General features: G+C 37.0%; 1 protein-coding gene and 1 long non-coding RNA gene across 3 annotated transcripts in view; one reads left to right on the forward strand and one right to left on the reverse strand.

Moving 5' to 3' along the window:
* LOC122521273 (UPF0489 protein C5orf22 homolog) overlaps positions 1-22,264 on the forward strand; it is a 443,816-nt gene that overhangs the window by 366,675 nt on the left and 54,877 nt on the right. For both annotated transcript variants that reach the window (XM_043641860.1, XM_043641862.1), the window contains one exon: positions 2,737-2,852. In XM_043641860.1, coding sequence (XP_043497795.1) covers positions 2,737-2,852 — 116 coding nt within the window. The remainder of the gene's footprint in view (positions 1-2,736; positions 2,853-22,264) is intronic.
* The window catches only part of LOC122521279, a 48,560-nt gene that overhangs the window by 1,435 nt on the left and 24,861 nt on the right, over positions 1-22,264 (reverse strand). The window lies entirely within an intron of this gene.

The raw sequence follows: 22,264 nt of genomic DNA on the forward strand, positions 1-22,264 counted from the left end.
ACGTAATCGACAATAACTGTACTTCGTGAAAAGAACAAAAAAAAAGAGACGTATGAACAAAAGAAAAAGAAAGTAGACGGTAGAGTTCATTTTTGTCCTACTTTTCTTTTACGCTAACGAAAAAAGTGTAGGCATATACGTATAGACATGTATTATGGAACGTCGAGATCGATGACAATGATGACGATGACGACGACGACGACAATGACGACGACGACGACGACGATGATGATGGCGAGGATAAAACTGACGTGGGAGAACAGGCGCCAAAGAACGCGTAATTGTTTTAAAACAGAATCGAGCTTTGTCGTCTCTTTCGTGTGAGATGTGTGAAAGACGATTCTCCATGAGTGCCTGCCTGCTCATGCTAATGTTACTGCTTCAGGCTGCTGCTTCAAACAGCTACTTCAGGTTGCTGCTACAGCAAGCAACAAAAACAGCGACGTAAACAGGTTTTATTTCTTTCATTGTAGGTAGAACAATCTGCGCTATTCCAACTTCTCTTTTAAACATCCGGCAATACCTACTGAGATAGGACAACGATCCTTGGGAAATTATAATGGAACGTTTTTGTTGCTTCGTAGAGAATAACGTTCCCAAAGATATAAATTGACTACTTTACATGATTAATCCAATCTTAATTCATTTTACTGTTATTTTTTTCAATAATTATACGTCAACGAGAGCAATTAAAATATACGTTCGATACGCCAAGCACGCATCTCTTAAAAGAAGCTTAAGAATTCTCTTTATCATAGTTCCCATACTTATGCCATTATTTTTCGTTCTAAAATATAATTTCGATCGTGCCAGCTTAGAAAATAAATTTTCTTTATCTTTTACGGCGAAGCAAAACGAGAGACAAGACGAGAAATACCGACGACGAACACGAGCGAGGCAATTCGAAATTTCGAAACAAGATGTATCCGATCGTAAGGTATTCGAGTGGAGGCACCAACAATGGAGATTATTAGCATTGGCTGAGCCGACTTCAAGTTGATATTGGTCTCTCGAGCTCCGACATATTGTAATCACGCGGATATATTGTGCTCGCGCAATGCGCGCTCTCGTCCCTCGCTTCCAAGCCCCTCTCGGCTCCGTTTGTTTGGCTCCAGCAACGGCAGCAGCGATCAATGGCATTCTCTATCCTCCCGATAACTCGATAATATTACACGCGAAAACCGCTTCCGACGTGCTCGCCCAGTCAGCGAGCCACTTGTGCGAGCAAATAACGAGTTATCGGAAAACCGATTTTATTTTCGAGGCCAGGACGGATTTTTTTCTTCCATTCTCTATTTTACCAGTTTTTTATTCTTTTTTTACCCTTTGCTACACCACCTCTCTTTCTCTTTCTCTCGAATCTCTCGATCGTCTATTTCGCGGTACACGGTCACGATTGAAACTTGATACGTAAATTTATCGGCATCGATTCGCCGTCCGATGCGAAAACTGTGCGAAAGCCCAAATAAATCGAGCGAAGAGCCGAGAATCGAAAGCCGGTCACATTTTCACACGTTTCCCCAGTTACGATCTTGATACGATCTCTATCGTCAACGATTTTGTCGATAGAGTTCGAGGAACCCTCTAACGTTGAGCAGTTGGATTGTTTCAGAAATTGAGAAAGTGAAAAAAGTTAGTTTATAAACGCTCAACGATCTACTAAGTGAATTACTAACTTTTCAAACTACAATAACGTCGAAAGAAATAGTTGTCTTTAAACATCTCACCTAGTCTATATTTACGAATACTTTTTCAGGATAACTACAAGTTATTTTTTCCGCTCCTATAAGTTCTCAGGAAATTCTTTGAAACCGTTACTTAAAAGAAATAAAATATTACGCGTTAACGCTATTATAAATGAAATTTCACTTGCTTATTATTTATTTTACAAATAAGTAATGGAAAACATATATAAGCGATATAAAGTTATCTATTATTATTAGATGAAAATAATTTAAGTAATGGAAAAAAAAAAATTCGATTAGGATGAAATTTTAGTCATGATAGAGTTAAGAAAATCAAACTGCTTGGTAAGAGAAACAAATTCGAGGAAAGGTAAAAGTTAAGAGAAAAATGCGAACGTCCATTGAAATAAGTAACAATGAATGAAAGAAAAATTTTTCGGAGGATGAGAGTCTCGCGTGTAAAAGAAAGAAAATAACTCCTCGTTGTTCCGGCGACGCGCAAACGACTGCTCGCTCGTCTGATCGCACCTTCAAAAGAGCACCCTTCGTGAACGTGACGTATGGAGGTGAGAGGTTACGCTCGAATCGTTTCTAGGAACGCCATTACGGCGGAAACATTACGTGCTAGATTTGTTTCGGGCCGTAGTTCTAACGACGTCCCGCTCGTTTCCTTTAACTTCTTTTCGCGGCTTGCTTTTTCCCGCGAATGCAAAAATCTCTCCCGAGAAGTAAGATTTTACGATAGGCCAGCTCGATTTCCAAAGGTAACGGCATTTCAACAGATTTTTTGTTCACGATAAAGAACATACCTAACTGTTTGGATTCGACGCATAGGTATTCTAATAAATTAGATTTACGATATTGCTTTATCGATAATCGAAATGCGAATGTTCAAGTTGTTTGAACAAAAAGCGTTGAAAACTTGTCTACGATAGAACAACTCTAATAATGAATATTGCAAATCTAATGACAGGATATTAACGATAACAATATAACAGTGATATTCGTGCTTTTTTCCTATTTCTATCTATACTTTTTTCTTTTTTCACAGATTTTGAAAGAGATTACCCAGGCAAGAAGCGAACAACTCGAGGAGTTGGAAAAGCTTTTTAACCATCTCCAAAATCATCGCAGCTTTAAGGACTACGACGGAGAGAAGACAGGAAGGTAAGTTAAAATGATTAAAAGATACGTTCTTTCTCGTGCTTCTTAAATGAAACCGTAGGTTTCCATTGATAGACTTTTATTATTCTTATTCGTGTACTCCATCGACGAGGAAAACACGATTATACTTGCGATACTCTCATACGTTGTTTTTCTTATATACTTACTTATCTATGAGCCATGAGAAAAAAAGAAGCTTCAAGCATCGAATTCGCGTGAACTCCTATCTCTTTCGAGATTTCTATGCTAAGAAAGACAGGAATAGTAAAGAAAACGAAGAAATCGGGAAGCGAGTTTCAAGGAGCTGAGTCAATCCTGTCGATTGGAGACTGATTAGGCGGTTGCATTCGACGATCGGAGATTTTCTATCGCGATGCATTTTCCTTTAAAGGTTTTGCTTTGTGCCGGTACTCTTTGCTTTTCCTTCCTGTTTCTTTTTCCTTTTCACTCTTGCACACACATATACACACACATTCTATTTTCGCGTTCTTTTTTTTCCTTCCAATCTCTTCAATGAACGAGATCGTTCAAGGAACCTTCCGAAAGGCGAAAATCCGACGAAGAGATCGGCTCGGAAAAGATACGTTTCGAGATAAAAGAAAGATGAAAAAATTCGAAATAGAATAAATCCTTTATAATATATAATATACGTATATATATAATATTTACATATATAAGGCAGAAGTTTATTTTATTTGTAAGAGTAAGTCGAATGAAAAGAGTAACATTATTTATGTTACTGAAATTGTATTTGAAAATTTTAAATTTAAAAACCTTCTGCTACCATCAGTATTAAAGTAATCATGGAAGCAACTGCATTCAATTAATCTTTTCTATATCACCTTTCTGTCCGGATGGTAATGATTTGGAAATCTTCGTGTATAATATTCAGTTGTTTCTCACAGTTCGATTGATGAAAAAAAATTGAACGAAGAAGAAATAAATTGCGCGGCTTAAGACACAACGTAAACATAACAGAGATCAACACGACAAAAAATATTACTTTTGAATAACATTGTACCTATATGAAAATACAAGAAAATAATCTATTGTCATTTAGTATTTAATAAAATTAAATATAATAATCCTAAAATATAGATTTTTTTCTCTATATAAGAATTTAGAAATTTTGCATTACCAGCAAATATCAATTGATTAAAATTTACGGTGTAATCGGATGAGAATACTTTTGTGACCTATTGTATAATGTTATATTATTTTATATAGTATATCTTATCAAAATATTTATATTTATACATAATAATGTTATCTCCTATCTCTCGTTGCTTGAGTGATAGAAAATGTTAGATACAAATTATTTAACAGGAATAAGTACGGTTTTACGCATAAAGACACGACTATTGGCCATTCAACGATCTCGCGGTTTTGCGAGTGGTCGTTGGTAGATTATCGCATCTAGAAACATATCCTACATAGATATATGTATATATATATGTACTTTTACCTATGTATATCCATATAGTAGAAAGGCATTAACATATAGGTACGCATAGTTCGCAAGTTCGTCGTCACTCATTCCTCTCGAACGCGCGCATAAATCCCTTTATGAGCGTCGTGTCACGAATTCACGGCTTGTCGCCGATTTTATTGCTCGACGGATCGTTCGTGTAGTGCCCCTCCGGCTTTTATGTCGTTGGATACGACTATTCGAAACTTCCGGCATTCCGTCCGTCGATGCGACGAAGTAAAAATGCGCAAGGTGCGAACGCGCGACTTCGCGCTATTTTACCGTCTTTACTTCAAACCTTCTAAAAGTGATTTAGTATCAACGTTAACTTCTACGCTTCTTCCCGCACGATAGTTAAACTTCTAGCGATGATAATTGTCACAAATTGGTCCTGTAAATCAGTCGAACGGACGTCGCAGACAATCCTTACCTTTTTTTTTTCTTTTTTCTATTCTACTTTTTCTTCTTTTTCCAACTAACTCTCTACGACGTCGAAGGATTTGCGTGATAGTTCGACGTAAATAACAATTAAGTAGAGACTATAGTGTGGTTTATAAAAGTCCCATTTGACTACCTCCTGACATTCACCTATTCTCTTTTTCCTTCTCCTTCTCCTTCCTCGGCCATTCGTTTTTATCACGCTAAGCATAAATCCCAATTACTCGCTCGTGGTGCAAATAATGATCGATAATTAGCAACGGCCGTCGGCTTCTAAGGACGGCTTTTTGCGGCTAAGTAACTTCTCCTTTCGAAGCAAGTTCCCTCCTAGATGAAGCGGACGTTTAAACGTGTATTCTCGATACAGCTAGCTCGTGTCTAGCCGCGTTAAACATCCTCGTAGATATTCAAGGGAATGCGTGTGCGCGAGCACGAGCGATCGAATGAACGACTCCAAACGATATTCCATGCCGATATAAACGGCCACTTGCTCTTCCTCTTTTATTTCTTCTCGCTACCTTTCCGATCCTTGTCCAGATACCGACTAACACGCATTAAGGTATACCTATATTGAAACGATCGAAAATATTATTTAACGCGCTCCCATGTTTTCCTCGTTCGATCTTGTTACCTTTCGGCCTTCCAAGGGAGGAATAAATTCAGCAAAATTTACTTAAAATACAGAAAAAGACGGTAAAAAACAGACAGAAGGGTTTGAGGAAAATAAATATAAAGATCTTGAATTCGCCTTCGTGTTACTTTTCTGTACATCTCTTCTATATCGCTATCGATCTTGTCACGATATATATATATATATGTATGACGTTGCATAATAATCGCTTTATATTCAACGGTATAATTATAGCATAATCGATCGATTAATCGACTATCGGATATCACTCTATCGGTTCTTGAGATCGCAGCGGTAATTCGAAATACGTGATAATATATGCCTTCTTGAAAACGATCTTACACGAAGCTTTTCGAAAAAAGGCCCTAGCTTTTTCTTCTCTTCCTTTTTCCTATACGCTGTATACCCGCATAACGAAGTTCAGCTGTGCGATAAAGTACAGATGAATATCCGATAATCGTCGGGCGTGCTAGTAAATTTCTTTCTAAATCGGTAGTCGAAGCGTGCAGGTGTATTACAGGTGCGATACCTGTCGTCGAGAATGACAGTGCATATGGGGCAGGTGATCTCTCTCGAAAAGGAATCTCTTTGTGATCGACGATCGATCTCAAGAAGTACGGCCTCGATTCTTGTTGCCCCTACCCCACCTCTTCATCTCTCTCTCTTTCATTCTCTACGAATCGAACCTGATCTTAAGCTCGACACGATCCCAAAACCGTTTCTACCTAGACTACCTGACTTTCCATAGAACGTTATGGTCCGTTGCGTGGTATTCAACGGTGACGATAAAAGAAAAACGTTCGAATAACGTACACGTATTATATATTTACTCACGTTCATTTTAGACAACAAAGGAACGCGAGGCAGAAAGAAAGAGAGAAAGAGAGAGAGAGAAATATTTAAGAAAAAGACTACCGTTTTCCAGGCACATACATACACATATATTTTCTCTCTATCATCGATCTATGGTGCATCGTATTGACACAGGTGTAAGTTGCTAACCAACACTAATTCCTTTTGACCGTTCATAAAATCGATCGAGAACGATCGGTTTTGTAAATGTAGCCTAGAGAAAGCTAGAACGAAGACTTAGATCTATCGAAGGCTAGATAGGAGAGCCCATGGAAATTGGCAATTATCGCAACCCATAACTAAAGGTTCGGCCGTGCACTCTATCGAGACATAAGGTTTGCTGCACGCTCGGCACTTCGGGCCAGAGAGTGTGGGGTCATTACGCGATAATTAGAAATTAAAAATCGGAAGGCAATACCATCGCCATTCATCTCTCTTTCTCTCTCTTTTTCACTCTTTTTCTCTCTTTCTCTCTCTTTCTACACCATAGCAAAACCTATCTATCTCTACCTTGTTCGTTCTTGTCTCCCTTCCTTCTTTCTTTATCCTCTCGAGGCGTGCTCGGTTCACTGCAGTTAAGCGCATCGTCAGCTGGCGAATTGCATTTCTGCAACGACGTCTATACGATGGGTTAACGAACCTGGCGCTATACTCCTTCTACCTCTCTCTCTCTCTCCCTCTCTCTCTTTCTCTCTCTCTTTTTTGTTTCTCTTTCTCTCCTTTTCTATGTTTCCTCCCCCTACCAGAGTTTCTTTTACGATGCAAAACGTCGAAAAGGAGCGGCCGTGGATATCGAATTGCCGTCTAAGGTGAACGAAGCATCGAACTACGAAACGCCACCTCTCGTTCTACTTCTTTCAGAGAAATACCAACAAAGTCTTTTACGATCGTACGATCTACTAACGTAACAATGTGCGTAGCTAAACGAGCGAACCCGTCCTCGTTGACTTTCTACGTGACGCAACTTCCCTTCGTCGCAACACGAATCTCAAATCCATCGAACGGATTCCTAACGCAACTCGCGTCGGTTCTCGGCTCTCTCGTCTCTTCTTGGAAAAAGGAGTAAGTAGATCCCGATCCGATGTCGTTTTCTACAGCTAAATTGTGTAAGAAAGAAAAATCTTTCAAAGACAAGACATTCTCTTTTACACGTTTTCTTCGTTTATTTCTTTTTGTTTGTTTTTCTTTTTTTTTTCCCTAGACCATGTCCCGTTTACAATCAGAACGATAAAAGGAAAGTAAAAAATCGTCGAAGGAAGTGAACGGATTTTGAAGGATTGTCTTCCGAATCCTTGAACGGTCGGAACTAAACTGAATATTAATCACCATTCACGCGCCCTTGAAATAGAAATATCGGTGAACAGACATTCCTCGGACAGTGCTCGACTCGTTTGGTGTGAAAGGGTCGTGAGTTGCAGGTGTACGTAACAGTACGGTTGGCGTTTCCACGTGGGAAAGAAAGCGTTCCTTCTAGCGCGAAGCAACGCCCAAGGAACTGGTTTCCACGTCCTCCACCTTCATCTCCTTCTCCTTTTCCTCCTCCACCTTTTCCTTCCCCTCCTTTCTTCTTCTTCTCTTCTTTCCTCTTAAGGAATCATCTATTCTTCTCTCTCTCTCTCTCTCTCACCGTCCCTGTTTCTTTTTTTCTTTTTTTCGTTTTATCTTTTTCTCTTTTTATCTCTTCGAGCACTCTGCCGCAAGTGGCATGTACCAGTGGGCGAACAAACGAACGAGTAAAAAAGAGAAATATAAAGGAAGTTTTACGAGTTTCTAATGAGAAGGGGTTGCGTTAGCATGTATGACGCATAATCCTTCTAACCAACCTTTACATTACCACCAGTTCACGAAAGAGTTGACTTATCCGTTCCTAGTCTAGATGAGGAACGCATGCTGAGCGTTCTCATCTTCCTTTATATAGGGTAGAAACACCGGTTTTGGATACTATACTATTTGTGGACAGCTTATACTTTACTTTGATATATTAGGAATATAAAATATACTATTACTGTAGTAAGTGTACGAAAAGTATCCTTGAATATTCTAGAAATATCTGTGGTGTGAATTTGTTCCATTTTAATAACCACTCCTATAAAATAATCACTCTTGAGTAATTTTTATCATAAGTGCTAAGTGTAATATTAATTAATCTATCTGAGTAAGACAATATTTAATTTATAATAAAATACTTAATAGATTTTCGATAAAAGAAACGATTTCTTTCGTAATCATCGTGACTTAATTATCCGCTCTCTTCGTGATCGTAAAATATCAAACAATTTAATAATTTGAGTTGCGTTCGTTGGACATGTTAAAACATTTTTTCTTTGATCATAAATAAAACGAAACAGCAGCAGGTGTGTACTGTAGGAATATAAACTCGGTACGCCCACGTACGCCAAAAGTAGTCGAAATATCGTTCGAGTACGCTAACCATTACGATAACACTCGATTATCGCTAATTCATGAAAATAGCATAAGTGCAGGTTACGCGTCAGACGAAATACGTTGGCAATTTCATTTGATCCTGTAATGGCCGGGCACTTTATCTGAACGGCTCCTATGTAATCATTCGATTAAAATTACGCAGGAGCATTACGATGCTCGTTAGGCAGATGCAACCGAAAACTCGTGGGACCTTGAACTTTAACCATCATGATTTGGGTACGTTTAAAAATGACTCTTTTGTCGACAAGATAATGTATGGATCGATGTAAGATATGTTGCAGTTTTTTAATTTTAATCAATCTTAGATAGTTTATTTCATAAATGTTTATTAACTTTCCTTAGAAAGTATAGAAAAGAATATAGTAAATATATCTACAAGACAATATATATATATATATATATATATATATATATATATATATATATAATTAATTAATAGGATAGAATAGTAAGTGTCTGTAATTTACTTACAATTGTTTTGTTGCTTAGCTTCTAAATTAGTAAGCAATTTCTTTACGTATCTTCATAGCGTAACTCCTTAGCTTATCAAAGTAACCTAACTTCTTTTCTTCACTTCTTAACATCACTTCTTAACATCACTTCATAACATAACTTCTTCGCGTAACACAACGTATCTTCTTTACTTCTTCTTAATTATATTCTTAACTTTATTCGACGTTCGTTTTGTCTTTTCATTACGTATTTATGGATATTATTTCTCCTTACCGCCTATCGTACCTTTCCTTCCGGCGTACTTCAGCTTAAACTACCTTTTCGGTAGAAATCCCCACTTCACATCATCGCGGGTAGCAATGGATTTCATAATCGGCATGTTTAAGATCACGTATGTTACGAGTTTGCCACATATATACACACACTCTTTCTCATTTCTTCATACCACAATAACAGGAGATGACATTTCTTATATTTTACTTAACAGAAAAACATCTTCGCTTATACTATAAATACCTATTTATACTTATAAGAAGGTCGTTTTTACCTTTTCTAGAAACGTTTATTTTCGTTTATCTATGTGAAAAACGTATTTATCCCATCTTAGAAATAGCTACTTAAATCTAACTATAAGGAAAAACATTAGCGTACATATCTGACAATACACGTTCTTAAATATTTTTATTTTACCATTTCTCGTCTTATTCATGTCTTTATATAAATAAATTTAATTTATTCTCACTTAGTCATATCTTTATTTATAATTTTTCCCCAATCCCACAGATATTACAAATGTAATAATAATTAATTGTATCTTGGTGTATGATCATTCAGTATACGTCAAAATCTAATATTTTTTCACATCATACTACATTCAATCTTCTTTCTTTCCTTTTTTGCTGTTTCCAATAACTAATCGCTTCTTCCTAGTTTTTCGCTAATTTCATTTCCAACTCGTCATATATCATAAGATCCTCTATTTTTATTTACCATTGCAAATGAGTTTAAGCACTCTCCAACTAACAAGCAGTAAAATACACATATTTCTCTCTCTCTCTCTCTCTCACTCACTCACTCATTCTTTCTCTCTCTCTCTCTCTCTCTCTCACTCACTCACTCACTCACTCTTTCTCTTTCTCTTTCTCATCCTCATTCTCATTCTATTACTCTTCTTCTTCTATTCCCTCTGATAATATCTATCATTCATTTAAACGGTAAACCTATTACTATTTGAACTGGTAAACTTGCATAAATACGTCTTTTTATTGTTTTTTGTCGATATGTCATAGTACGATCTTCTCGTTATACCTTCTTCGAAGAGTATTAACGACACATCCGAGTAATCGATTCTTTCAATAAAAACCTTATTCTCGAGTCATTAAATTATGGAATTTATGTTACCTATCTTCATGTTTTTCTATATCCTCGAAATCTCGAGTGAAGGATAAAAGAAAATATTTCTTCGTCGAAAGAAACAACAGTCGAGTTTCTCTTATATCTTACGTTAGATATCACCGTGCCAGACATCAAAAAAAGACCGGATGTTTGTTTTAAAGAGAGAGAAATGGATTGAACCGTACGGATGGTATAACGTATAAAATGATTTCCGTTGCATGGAGACATCGACATACCTAACTCATCTTACGACGTATAAAGAAAACGGTAAAGGACTGTGTTAAGGGAAAAAGAGAGAGAGAGAGAAAGAGAGACGAGAAAGAAAAAGGGAATCTGCGAAGTGCTTCAACTGAGATTGTCAGAAAGCGAGAGAGCGAAAGAATACGTAGTAAGAAGAAAGGCTTGCCAATTTGTCGGTCGGATTTATGTGAGTGCAACGACGTAAATACGCGCCTTTGCCTTCCTTTACTTTGCGAAGCAAGTTCGGCAAGAAAGGACGGAAAAAGAAAAGGAAATATGGGGGTAAGAAGAAAGAGAAAAGAACGAGAAAAGAAGAGTAGGAAGAAGTAGAAGAAGAAGAAGAAAAAAAGAAAGGAAATGAAATGAAGATGGTAAGCTAAAGAAAGGCACCGTTTTTATACGTATCGTGTACGTATGTATACCAGTTAAGATATAAAAGAAAGAGTAAAGGGTGAGAAGGTGGTAAAGAAGAAGAAGAAGAAGAAAGAGGAGACAAAGGTGGTTAGGAAAGATGGTCGTAAACAACTGTCGAACACAATCTCCTAATGCGCGATTCTCCTTTGGCACGCGGGATATCCCATCATCCTTTTTACTTCTATCTCTCTTTCTCCTTCTCCTTCTGCTTCTTTCTGTTTTCCCGTTCTCTTTCAATCCTCCCTAATAGGAACTTATATCTATAGGATTCGCAAAAACCTATCGCCATAAAGTTTGCACTTTTTTTGAATAATTTCTTCAAAAAGGTATTGTACAGGCAAACATATCTATGATTTACTTTCGAAATCATTATTATACGATCTTTTTTATCAAGATTTCATTTTTCTGCTTTTTCTTTTTTTTTTCAAAGATCTGTTTAAATATTTTACAAAAGTTATTTGCGTCTTACCTGATATTTATTCATTGACGTTCCTCTCGCAAAACCGGTTTTAAAAAAATCTCGATTAAAGTACTTCATCGACTTCCTTCGCCATTCGCCGTTAGCTCTTTAATTAAATCCGGGTGGTTATACATTCATTAGAAAAATTACACACATCAAAACTGTGTATATGCTCTAACTCGTTATTTCACCTAGTATTTTTCGATTTGCTTATGGAATACAAATATAATATCAGTATAATCGTTGATTAATAGCTTTTATAAATAGACAAATTGTAATAATGCCGACCGGTTTTCGAAGGAAAATATTTTCTTTTTTCTTTCTTTCTATTTTGTTTTTAATAAAAAAATTCTTTTTTATTATTTTATTATTTTTGCGCTTTATCAAATTTGCGATAGAAACAGTAGAACAAAATCTACTGGATTAGATGCCTTTTAGTATAACATCTAGATCATATTCTATATCGTAAAAGATAATAAAGTAACGTTCTATCGTTGGAAGTCTATATGCACGTAACTTCCATATCTCAAACAAGTCGTCTAATCTGTTAAAATTCGTAGCGACATCGGTATCCGGAGGTACAATCTGCCCACTTCGTAAAACCGGTGATCCGTATACTTGTCCGGCTAAATAGCGTATTAATACCATGCATATGCATGCAGTAAATGCAACGCATTCTTCTTCTCAACCTTTTTCATATTATCTTCCAAAATTAGTCGTTCGATAACAAAAATTCATTTCAAATTAATTCGTCAATGCATTCGTCAACTATCTTTATTTTGTTTCTATTTAAACATATATTTAATTCACTGATCTAATGATAAGGAAAAACAATGAGATAAGTTTAAAAAGATTCAACTACAATCGATTTATTTAACTCATTCTTATTATTATGTTTATCGATCCGTTCGCTCTGGCGAACGATTTGGAAAAATTTTTTGGCCGTTCTAAGAGATAGAAAAAAGCCTGTCGTAGAGTACGAAAAGAAGCTATCCAGCCGGATATCGACGGAGCAGATGAGCTACCAATAACTCAATGTGCGCTTATAAACTGATCAGACTTTCAACCTTCCTCTCTCTCCACTCTCCTTCTACCCTGCCGATATCGTCAACTCGACCCGATTCCAATACCTTCGAGTTCCTCTTACGCCCTCCACAATTGGAAAGAGGAGGATGAGAAAAAAGACGACGAAGACGACGTATTACTCAAGACTCCTCTGGTGGAGAGTGAAATGCAAGCGAATTTACCGCACGATTTAACATCCCCTTCGACCTACGGGCATTCATCCACCTTTCGCGTTGCCTACAGCCAGTAGCGAAGAGTTAGAGAAAGAGAGAATAAGATAAAAGAGAGAGAGAGAGAGAGAGAGAGAGAAAGGTCGAATTCCTCGTAACTCGAGGCTAACCGAATTTCTTGCGTACGCTTCAGTCTTGCGTATGCAACAACTCGCTATTCGATCAGATTCACCTTGCTTACTTTCTCGAAGTATCAAGGATCTACTTCATTTTTTATTCTTCGAAGAAGACTTCTGATCGTACGGACGAAATGAGTAATCCGAATTGTCCGTGTATAACTAACTTAACCGGCTGAATTCGCTCGGAAAACAAGTTTAAAGTAATTTTATCGAAGCAAGGCGGATATATTCTTTTTTATTTACGTAAGATGCAATCATTACGTAATCATAAAAAAATTTAATTTGACGACATTCGTATCTTTTTGTTTGTTTTAAAATCTTGTAGTATATTTTGTTTTTCTTTTTTTTACTAGATTGGTGTATATATAAACGCCTGAAACATAGCAACTCAAGTACGTATCCGCATGAGAGGATAAGCTCGTTTAAGGGTTAAGAGTATAGACTTAGCCTGAGGATCTTGATACAAGAGAGTATATCCGGTTGCATACTGGCAGGCGACTAGTCCACGCTCAATCCGAAAGGCGGAGGAAAATTCTATCGATCTCGTTGCTACGCGGTCTCATCGAATTTCGTTTACGAGAAGGATTTTGTAAGGACAAGCGCGATCGAGGCTATAAATTTAAGGATTTCTCCACCCTCCTCGACGAATAAATTTTACCTGGTATTACCAAACGAGACATATAATCTCTCTTTCTCTTGTATCTTCGCTAAGATACATTACGAAAGAGACAATAAATAGCTATGTTATAGTGTTTATTCTATGAACTATTGCAACATAACATTCATTCAAAGTGTTTATTTAAAAAACTTTCGTATTCATTCTAATATATATTTATGTATTTAATAATAGTTATTATAAAGGAGACAATCATAAAAATTGTTAAGTTACACAACGAGTTCTTTTACAACATATAAAAAATAAAAATATAACATGACTCAGGGATTATTATAATCATTGTGAAATAAATGTTCTGCGTTATCGTTCGCGATCTGATAAAGAACTTGAAAGTTAATAGTCGTAGCCCTTTTTACCATTACGATTTCGTATCTACACAGATCGTTTCAAGAACGTGCTCTAGCAATGCTTTTACACCCGTAATTAAAATTTCAAGCGTTTAGCTGTGGAATGCGTGAACCAAAATAAAAGAAGAAATACGAGTAAACGAAATTAATTAATTTTATATAAGCAATCCTTAGAATTTATTTTAATAGTATTAAAAAATGTATTTCTTCGATGATTTATTTCTATCGCTTTAAGTTAAATTCATTAATTTTTAACATTTTAAAAAAGAAAACAAAATTTTACGGTTTAGAAACATTTTCAAAATCGGTTCTCACAGAATCAAACCATTATTTTGTGGTCCCTTTAATTTTTCCAACCCTACAAGTTCGAAGTAGTGTATTAGTAGAATGGAAGACCCAAATTCCATATGCAAATGCCCTTTTTCTTTCTTTTATTCATTCTCACGCACACGTATGTAAACGCAAAGTGAATAAGAAGAGAAGTGAGAAAGAAAAACGTACAAATACGTGCGACACTTAGCGCCTCGCGAACCCCCACAGGTCACGTCGAGAATTTGAAAAGCCACCACCTGAGGACGTGTCAATCGGTCCACATAATTCGATTTGAATAATGAACGAAGGTCCCCTATGCAAATTTAACCATTATGACAAGTTCGAGTAACGGTTCTGAAACGATTTATTTACCTACTCTTTCTTTCTCAACTAACGGACGTTGTATTTCCGAAGGGAATACGTCTTTAAAACGTCCCAAAAGATACGTTTTATTTTGAAATGAAATTTGTAAACGTAGATTAGAAAGTTAGAATTAGAAACGTCGTTAAATTGATATGAAATTAGATAAATATACCGCTAAGTATTTATATACTTATATACATACTTTAAAAAGAGATAGCGCTTAAGTATCGTCGAATTTCTCATAGAAAAGAAAAGAGCTAAACGAATCTTGCAGGAAGTTCTTCGGGCTGTCGCAGATTACGCATTCAATCACGGAGGAACGCGCGACCGTGTCGTGGCTTTCGTACGTGGTGCCCCTTCCTATAGACTTTAACGACCATTTGGCGATAAGTAATGCATGGATAACGTACGCGACGAAGGGAAGAAGAAAATACTTTAGTGGAATGCGTAGAGCCTCGGCAAGATGCACCAGCCGCGTCTCTCACAATGGCCTCTGATGAATACACCTATACATTTACATGGCAAATGCCTTCTTTTCCTCGAACGACTCCTTAAAAGAGGAGATACAGCTTTCTTCCGACTTTTGAATATAAACAAATGAAATTTTCTAACCGAACAAAATAAAAGTAAAATTCCTTTCCCTCGAGTAACCCTATCGTTGATAAAAAAAAAATAAAAGTCTTGGAACTCTTTTTACGTATACTATAAATCTCCTATCAAATATTTAACATATACTTCAACAATTTCGAAGTATTAACTATAGACTCTGAGTTCACTAAAATAAGGTACTACTATGATAAAATTTTATTAACTTACAAGATAAAGAAGAAAAGTACCTAACTCTAAAGAGAAATTTATGTAAACAATTTAACAGAATTTACAAAATAATAAATGTTCCTCGTTTACGTTGCAGCATCCCACTTGTTAGAATATTCCTCTGTCTTACTCTCTCCCTCTTCCTCTCTCTCTCTTTCTCCCTCTCTTTCACTTTCACACTCAACTCATAGCATCCTTATTAAGCGTTGACTGAAATTCTTTCTTGGCTCGATCCCTTTAAATTGCACAGGGTGGCACAGTTTACACGCGACCTTGATCTTAGTAATAGTATATGAAGCGACTTATATGTCGCGTTCTCTATGCAATACGACAGCTTGTAGTAGTATACTCGACGAAGAGGGGTGGGTTCATGTTCCGGAATTAATTAACCTACAACCCTTCTACGCCAAGCTATTTCACTTCCTTCTCTCTCTTTCTCTCTTTCTCTTCCATCTTTCTTTCTTTCTCTGTTACCCTCTCACCCGCTTACTTTGGAAGCACCGAGCGTGCCAGCCATTTTGTCCTCGACTCTCGCTCTCGAAATTCCATTACCCACTTTCTCCAGCCCTCGAAAGCAGCTCTCTTCATCTATCCACTCCTCTCCTTTTCCTTCCTCATACTATACCCCTCGTTTCATTCCTTCCATCTACCAGCGTCATTCACGCGTAGTTTCATTCCTTACTTCCGGTCAGAACTTTCTCTTCTTCTTACACCATTCGAGTTTAGTCGTACTCACGATCAACGTAATATTTTTTTCCTTGTTTCAACTTTCTCCGAAGTGATAAGATTTTTACAAAAAATTATATGCTGATTTATAATCAATATGCTATCTAAAATGTGACGAATCTTTATCATTTTCGGTAATTTATTTAGTAAATTTGATAAAAATCATCGTTACGTTATTTTTCTCGATAATTTTTCTAGATTTTTTTGTTATTTATACATAATTAGGATATATATAATTTCAAAGAATGTTTAATGGTAAAGACAACCTAACGAACAGAGAAGGAAAACAATACACGTGGTTAAATGTTTACCACGTTACTATGAAATTTACTCGCAGGAAACAGGATAAAATGCGATACCAGAGCTTTTATTAATATTCCACCCTATCTACCGATTATCCAGTCCTTCGAAGTCTTAAAGAGATTGCGGGTTATACGGTGGTTGGAGAGAGAACGTGAGAAAGAAGAAGAATTATCGTGGAATATCCATAGCTTGGTGAATGAAGGAAAAAAGAAAAAAGACTAAGTATGGAAGTCGCCTTGTTGATAGTCTGAAAGGAGGAGAAAGAGACGCGACCTACCCTAACTTTACTCGAGCCTCGAGTATTTAACACCCTTTTAAGCGCAAACTGCAAGATTAACAAAACATTTATTGATATGTATGATTAATTTCCAAATACTTATAAAATATAATTTACGCGAATATTTGAATAATTAAAAATGATTTTGAAAAAATGATCTTAAAAAATGAAAATAATAAACAAGCTATCGTTAGTATCGATGATCGGCAAGAAAGAAATGTAAGACGACACCTAAGTCGAAGGAAGAAAAAGGAAACGGGCAAAGTGGCAGCGGTAGAAACCACGAAACATATTTATTCAGTAAGTTCACTATCCGACACGATGCAGCGCGGCATTCGCATGAGTAATCTGCAAACTTTCTTAGGAAAACTTGCGCTCGAGTACCTACCGGGAGTGGAGTAAAAGAGGGTGGGAAAAGAGAGACGGATAGAGAGGAAGATAGAGTGAGAGAGAGAGAACTACTGAAGAAACCGGTGGTTACTTTTAGCCCTCTTCTATGGGAGAGGAAAAGGGGTGAAAGTATTCAACCTAGGGGTTGAACCGCTCACGTTACCTCTCTTTTTCTTCTTCTTCTTTCTTCTACTTCTTCTTCTTCTCTTCTTCTTCTTCTTCTTCTTCTTCTTCTTCTTCTTCTTCTTCTTCTTCTTCTTCTTCTTCTACTTCTTCTTTTTCTTCTTCTTCTTCTTCTACTTCTTCTTTTTCTTCTTCTTCTTCTTCTTCTTCTTCTTCTTCTTCTTCTTATTCTTATTCTTCTTGTTATTCTTCTTATTCTTCTTCTTTCTTATTTCCACGGTGAAGATTTAACTTCTCTTTCAAGCAGCCCTTCACAGCTTTCACATTTATTATCATATTTCACGGGAGAGACTCAAAAACAGCCAGATTTATGAACGGACTTCCGGCCAAATAAACACGAGCCGCGAGCCCGCCTTCGGCATCCAAGGAATGCTCGAGTGACAGGATGCGAAATGGACCGACTTCAGCGACCATTCTCGTCAGAGTTCGAGAACGTCGTAAAATCATTTTTGGGGGTTTTGATATTTTTCTACTTCAAAAGACGAATTTCTCAACAATACGATTGAAGAATTTATTTTCAAAGTAAGACTGTAATTTCATACCTAGGATCAAATTGTTTTCGAACCGAATCAAGCCCTCGGGAAACACTTATAGTCGAGTTTACACAAGACGCAACCCTTGTCGAATTGAGGAACCCTTCAATTGGCGCAAAAGTTGATACCTTTCCCGCGCAAATGCAAAAATTAGCATAAGCCAATCGATGTATTATACTTTCTTTTGGGCTCGTACGTTTAAGCTCCACCATGTTCCCATAGAAAGACTAACGATACGATGTTTTTCTTCGTGAAAATTACGTGACAAATACTCACCCTTTTTTAATAAAATACATCTTCGACAAACGATTATATTCTTGTAGATATTGAATTCCACTGGTAAATAAAATATAGAACGAAAATTATTAGTATTTTGTTAATGAATTCGAAAAGTAAAACGATACATTTGAATCTATAGTTCACGACGTGAACTAGGACTAGAAGAATAACTTCATGCGCGACGAAAGACCATAATCGAACTGTAGGAGCACGTGACATCGAAGGAAATTTTCGCCCTCGAAATTCATGAGGAGCACGCATACTCGCGAAGAAACCTTCGTAGTAAGCACGTGCAAGTTTATCGGAAAAAATAGCATCCAATCAGAAACGTAGACCGTGTGCACCACGCTCCCTACGCGATGGAAAGTACATGTGTCTATGGAATTTGGTATGGTCGCTATGACAACCCCGTGCCTTCCTTCCAGGGATGGTCACATCACAACGAATGTCGCCTACTCGCTCCCTTTTTTTCTTTTCTTTCTTTCTTTCTTTAACTTGTTCTCTATTTTTCTCTTTTTTTCTTTTTTTTTCTTGACGTAACAAAATGATATCTATGCACGCTTCTTTTCGTCTTCGATTCTATGTCAACGATAACTTGTGTTATTGATAAAACAGAATACATGGATTTTTAGTAAAAGTAGGTCATAAAGTACTATACATAAATACTCGATTATTATAAATGAGACGAAGATAAAAAATAAAATGACATTTTATTTGAAGGTATATTTATAATACATCGATATATAATGCCCCTACTCTCAAAAAGAATTTATTACATTATAAATTTATTTATTCTATACTTTAAACCGATGTTTCTTTTTCTCTCTTTTTCTCCTGCATTATATTTACGGACACATTATTTCAAATACAAGAGTATTTGTACGTACCACATGTAGATAGAAAAAGAAAATAATAAATTCAATTATTAAATTGCAATGCTAACATTAAATAAATACTATACAACTATGAAAACATGCAAATGGAATTAAATGATATGTTAGTTTTGATATATTCTTCATTTTTTGTTTCTTCCTATTTATTTACTGGAAGCAAATATAAGACAAGATGAAATTTGAAATAATCTCTGACAATATTAATATTTCAACTTATTTTTATACAGGATATATTAGTACAGGAAGATAACGTAGCTTAAGTATATTATATAATTTATATAGAAAGGACCATCTTCAAAGAAAATGGCTAAACGCCATACCAGCTAAAAATTTCAACTCGCATGATCGCGCTTATATACGTTCGTTTCCACGCGCCCTGTAGTATACTCGAGTAACGTAGGAGGGAAGAATAGGATGGCGTACGACCCCACCAAGGCGGACGAGAATCGATCATACGTGATGGGAGTTTTATTCTTATTGGCAGGACGAAGGCAGCCCTCAGGCTCTCGAAAATTTTCCACACTGACTGTACACGAAACAAGATAGAAGAGAATAAAAAAAAGAAAGAAACGAAAGAGAGGGGTGGATGATCTCAAGTACTTGTTACGTAAGGACGAAGACAACCGATCAAACTCTCTTCTGTCTAGAAAAAAATTGTTTTGGCCGCGTGTCATTGAAGGGGAATCACCTTTCTTATATCGCCCTACGAAAAAGCTCTATCGTGATCGATAAAAAACTGATCATCGTTCTTTTCAAACAAGATCGACTTGCTTGTTTATGCATAGCTTCCGAATTCCAATTAGTTCTCTCTTTCTATACATATGTATATGAATGCGTAATAAAACTCAAATCTACCGTCGAGATTGTGGTTTAAGCAATCGGCTAGGTATTTGTTTCTTTGTATACGAAATCAAAGTCAAAGGAAAATTACAAGAAGAGGTAGGGTCTAGCTTTTCAACCTAAAGCTCGACACTTTTTACAGCTTCTCAGTTATCCTCGAAGTAACAGAGATATCAAGTTTTACTTCTAGCGAAATCTCAAGTAACCTCCCATCCTCCCGCGGGCCCCTTGCTGCAAATGCCCCACATGGATTTACGGAAAAAATTCGCACGAGGATTTTTTACCTCAAGCTACGATTCGATCTCGCTTTATGGAAGTTTCTAGTGCGACCTTATCCTCGACGGTGTACTTAATAAACTAAATTCGGAGGGTCGAGAGAATCTTACTCGTCGACGGGCAAACGGTGTCATTTCACATATACATATATACATACATGCGTACGTATACATATCAGGCAGAACGTATATGTGTACAAAGTAGCAAGAAGAACGCGAAAAAAGAAGACGCATGTTTTTTTCCGTGGGTGGGACCACAAAGAAGGCCCTAGAAGCCCGCCTTTATCCACCCCCCTTGGAAGCTCGTGTGTTTGGATCCCTAGATACGGCACACGCATGTGAGGCCAAAAGCACACACTCGCCTTCACGTATTGATTCCATTCTCGTTCTGGGGACTTCTGCCCCCCCTTCGCATTCTGCTCCTTCTCCCCCACTCTATCTCACTCTCTCCCTCTTTCTCTCTCTCTCTTTCTCTCTCCTGTTCTTCTAGCCTCCCTGCTTCCACGCCACCTTTCTTTCGTCTTTTCCGTCTCTGTTGCTCTTCCGGATGGAACCAACCCCGTCGTTCGCTTCCAACCCTCCCACCCCTCGCCACATCCCGTGATCTGAATTCTTTCTATTTTCCGTACATCCCTCGTCGTACCACACCCTCCTGTCATCCAAAGTCTTTCTCTTTCTCTCTTTTACTCTTCTACCCTCTCGAGCTTTATTCCTTACTCGACATTGTTACCAACGTGCATCCCTCCCATCGCTCTCCTCCAGCAATCCTCTGCTAGTAGCGAGGCGAACGTCGCGCTAAGAGAGGATCCTCTTGATCGCGAAATGATATATGACGTCGCGCATTTTCCCGATATACATAAAAGAAGAGAATTTATGAGACGATCGAGCCGAAGCTTCTCACGGATTGCGCTCGATTAGTTTGTAGATTAAGTTACCGTTCCGTTCTGCGTGATAATAATCGACAAAAATAGATGAAAAAAAAAAACAATTTGATCAACATTTTATTATGAATTATCATTGAAATATAAATATACCATACATTGTATATAATTTAAAGGAATATTAGATCGATCGAAATAAATATTAATTAAGACAATTAGAAATACCAATTAGTTCGTTTAACAAGTGGTTGTACAAACGATGAGCGAACAAAGAGAGAAAGAAAAATAGTGAAAACAAGTGGTAACAAAGTGAGGCCTTTAAGTCGAGATTAGAATCTCCCTTGTACCACCGTCTTATTCTTTCTCCTTTCGAGCTTTATCGTTCTTTCTCTCGAAGCAGCTGACGTAATTTAATTCCCTCAGAAGGGAAGCAGAGATGCGCTTACCACGACCTACCCTTACACATTAATTATAAAGGGGAATCTGTACGCTCCATTTCTCTCTCTCTCTCTCTTTCTCTTTCTTTCTTTCTTTCTTTCTTTCACATCTTTTTCTTGAAAAGAACTTTCTCTTTCTTTATCTTTCCTCGACTGTAAATGTATCACGGTTCTTTGTTCGTTCGAGCTTAACGCGACCTTGACTCCTTAAATAAGAATTACAAATGTAGAACAGATATAGGAAAATATTTCAAATTGAACTCGCGCTTTCGAGAAATTTAAAAAACAAGAAAAGAGAACAGATTAATAGACTACAGAAAGAATGTGAAAGTTTCATAGTTTATGTTGTATCTAAAATATAAAATGAAAGGATATTCAGAATATAAAAGAAAAATGAGAGAAAGAAGGAAAAACAAATTTCGGTGTAGATCCTTATTTCGCCCAGAATTCACGACAAAATTTCATTCTCTCGCGACGTACGCCTCATCGCTCGAGCGATATCGAGAAACGCGCTCACCTGTCGGTGTGTACACCTGTGCGCACGAAATCGCACAAACAGACAAACACTCTTATGGGTAGGAGCGCGTGGCCGATAAGGGTTTGCGTGCACGGTTCTCGAGACGAGGCCGGGACATATCTACGATATTGGATGTAGGAAGAGAAGGGTATATACA

Source organism: Polistes fuscatus, unplaced genomic scaffold, assembly GCF_010416935.1.
Source record: "Polistes fuscatus isolate 324 unplaced genomic scaffold, CU_Pfus_HIC Scaffold4, whole genome shotgun sequence".
NCBI classification, from domain to species: domain Eukaryota; kingdom Metazoa; phylum Arthropoda; class Insecta; order Hymenoptera; family Vespidae; genus Polistes; species Polistes fuscatus.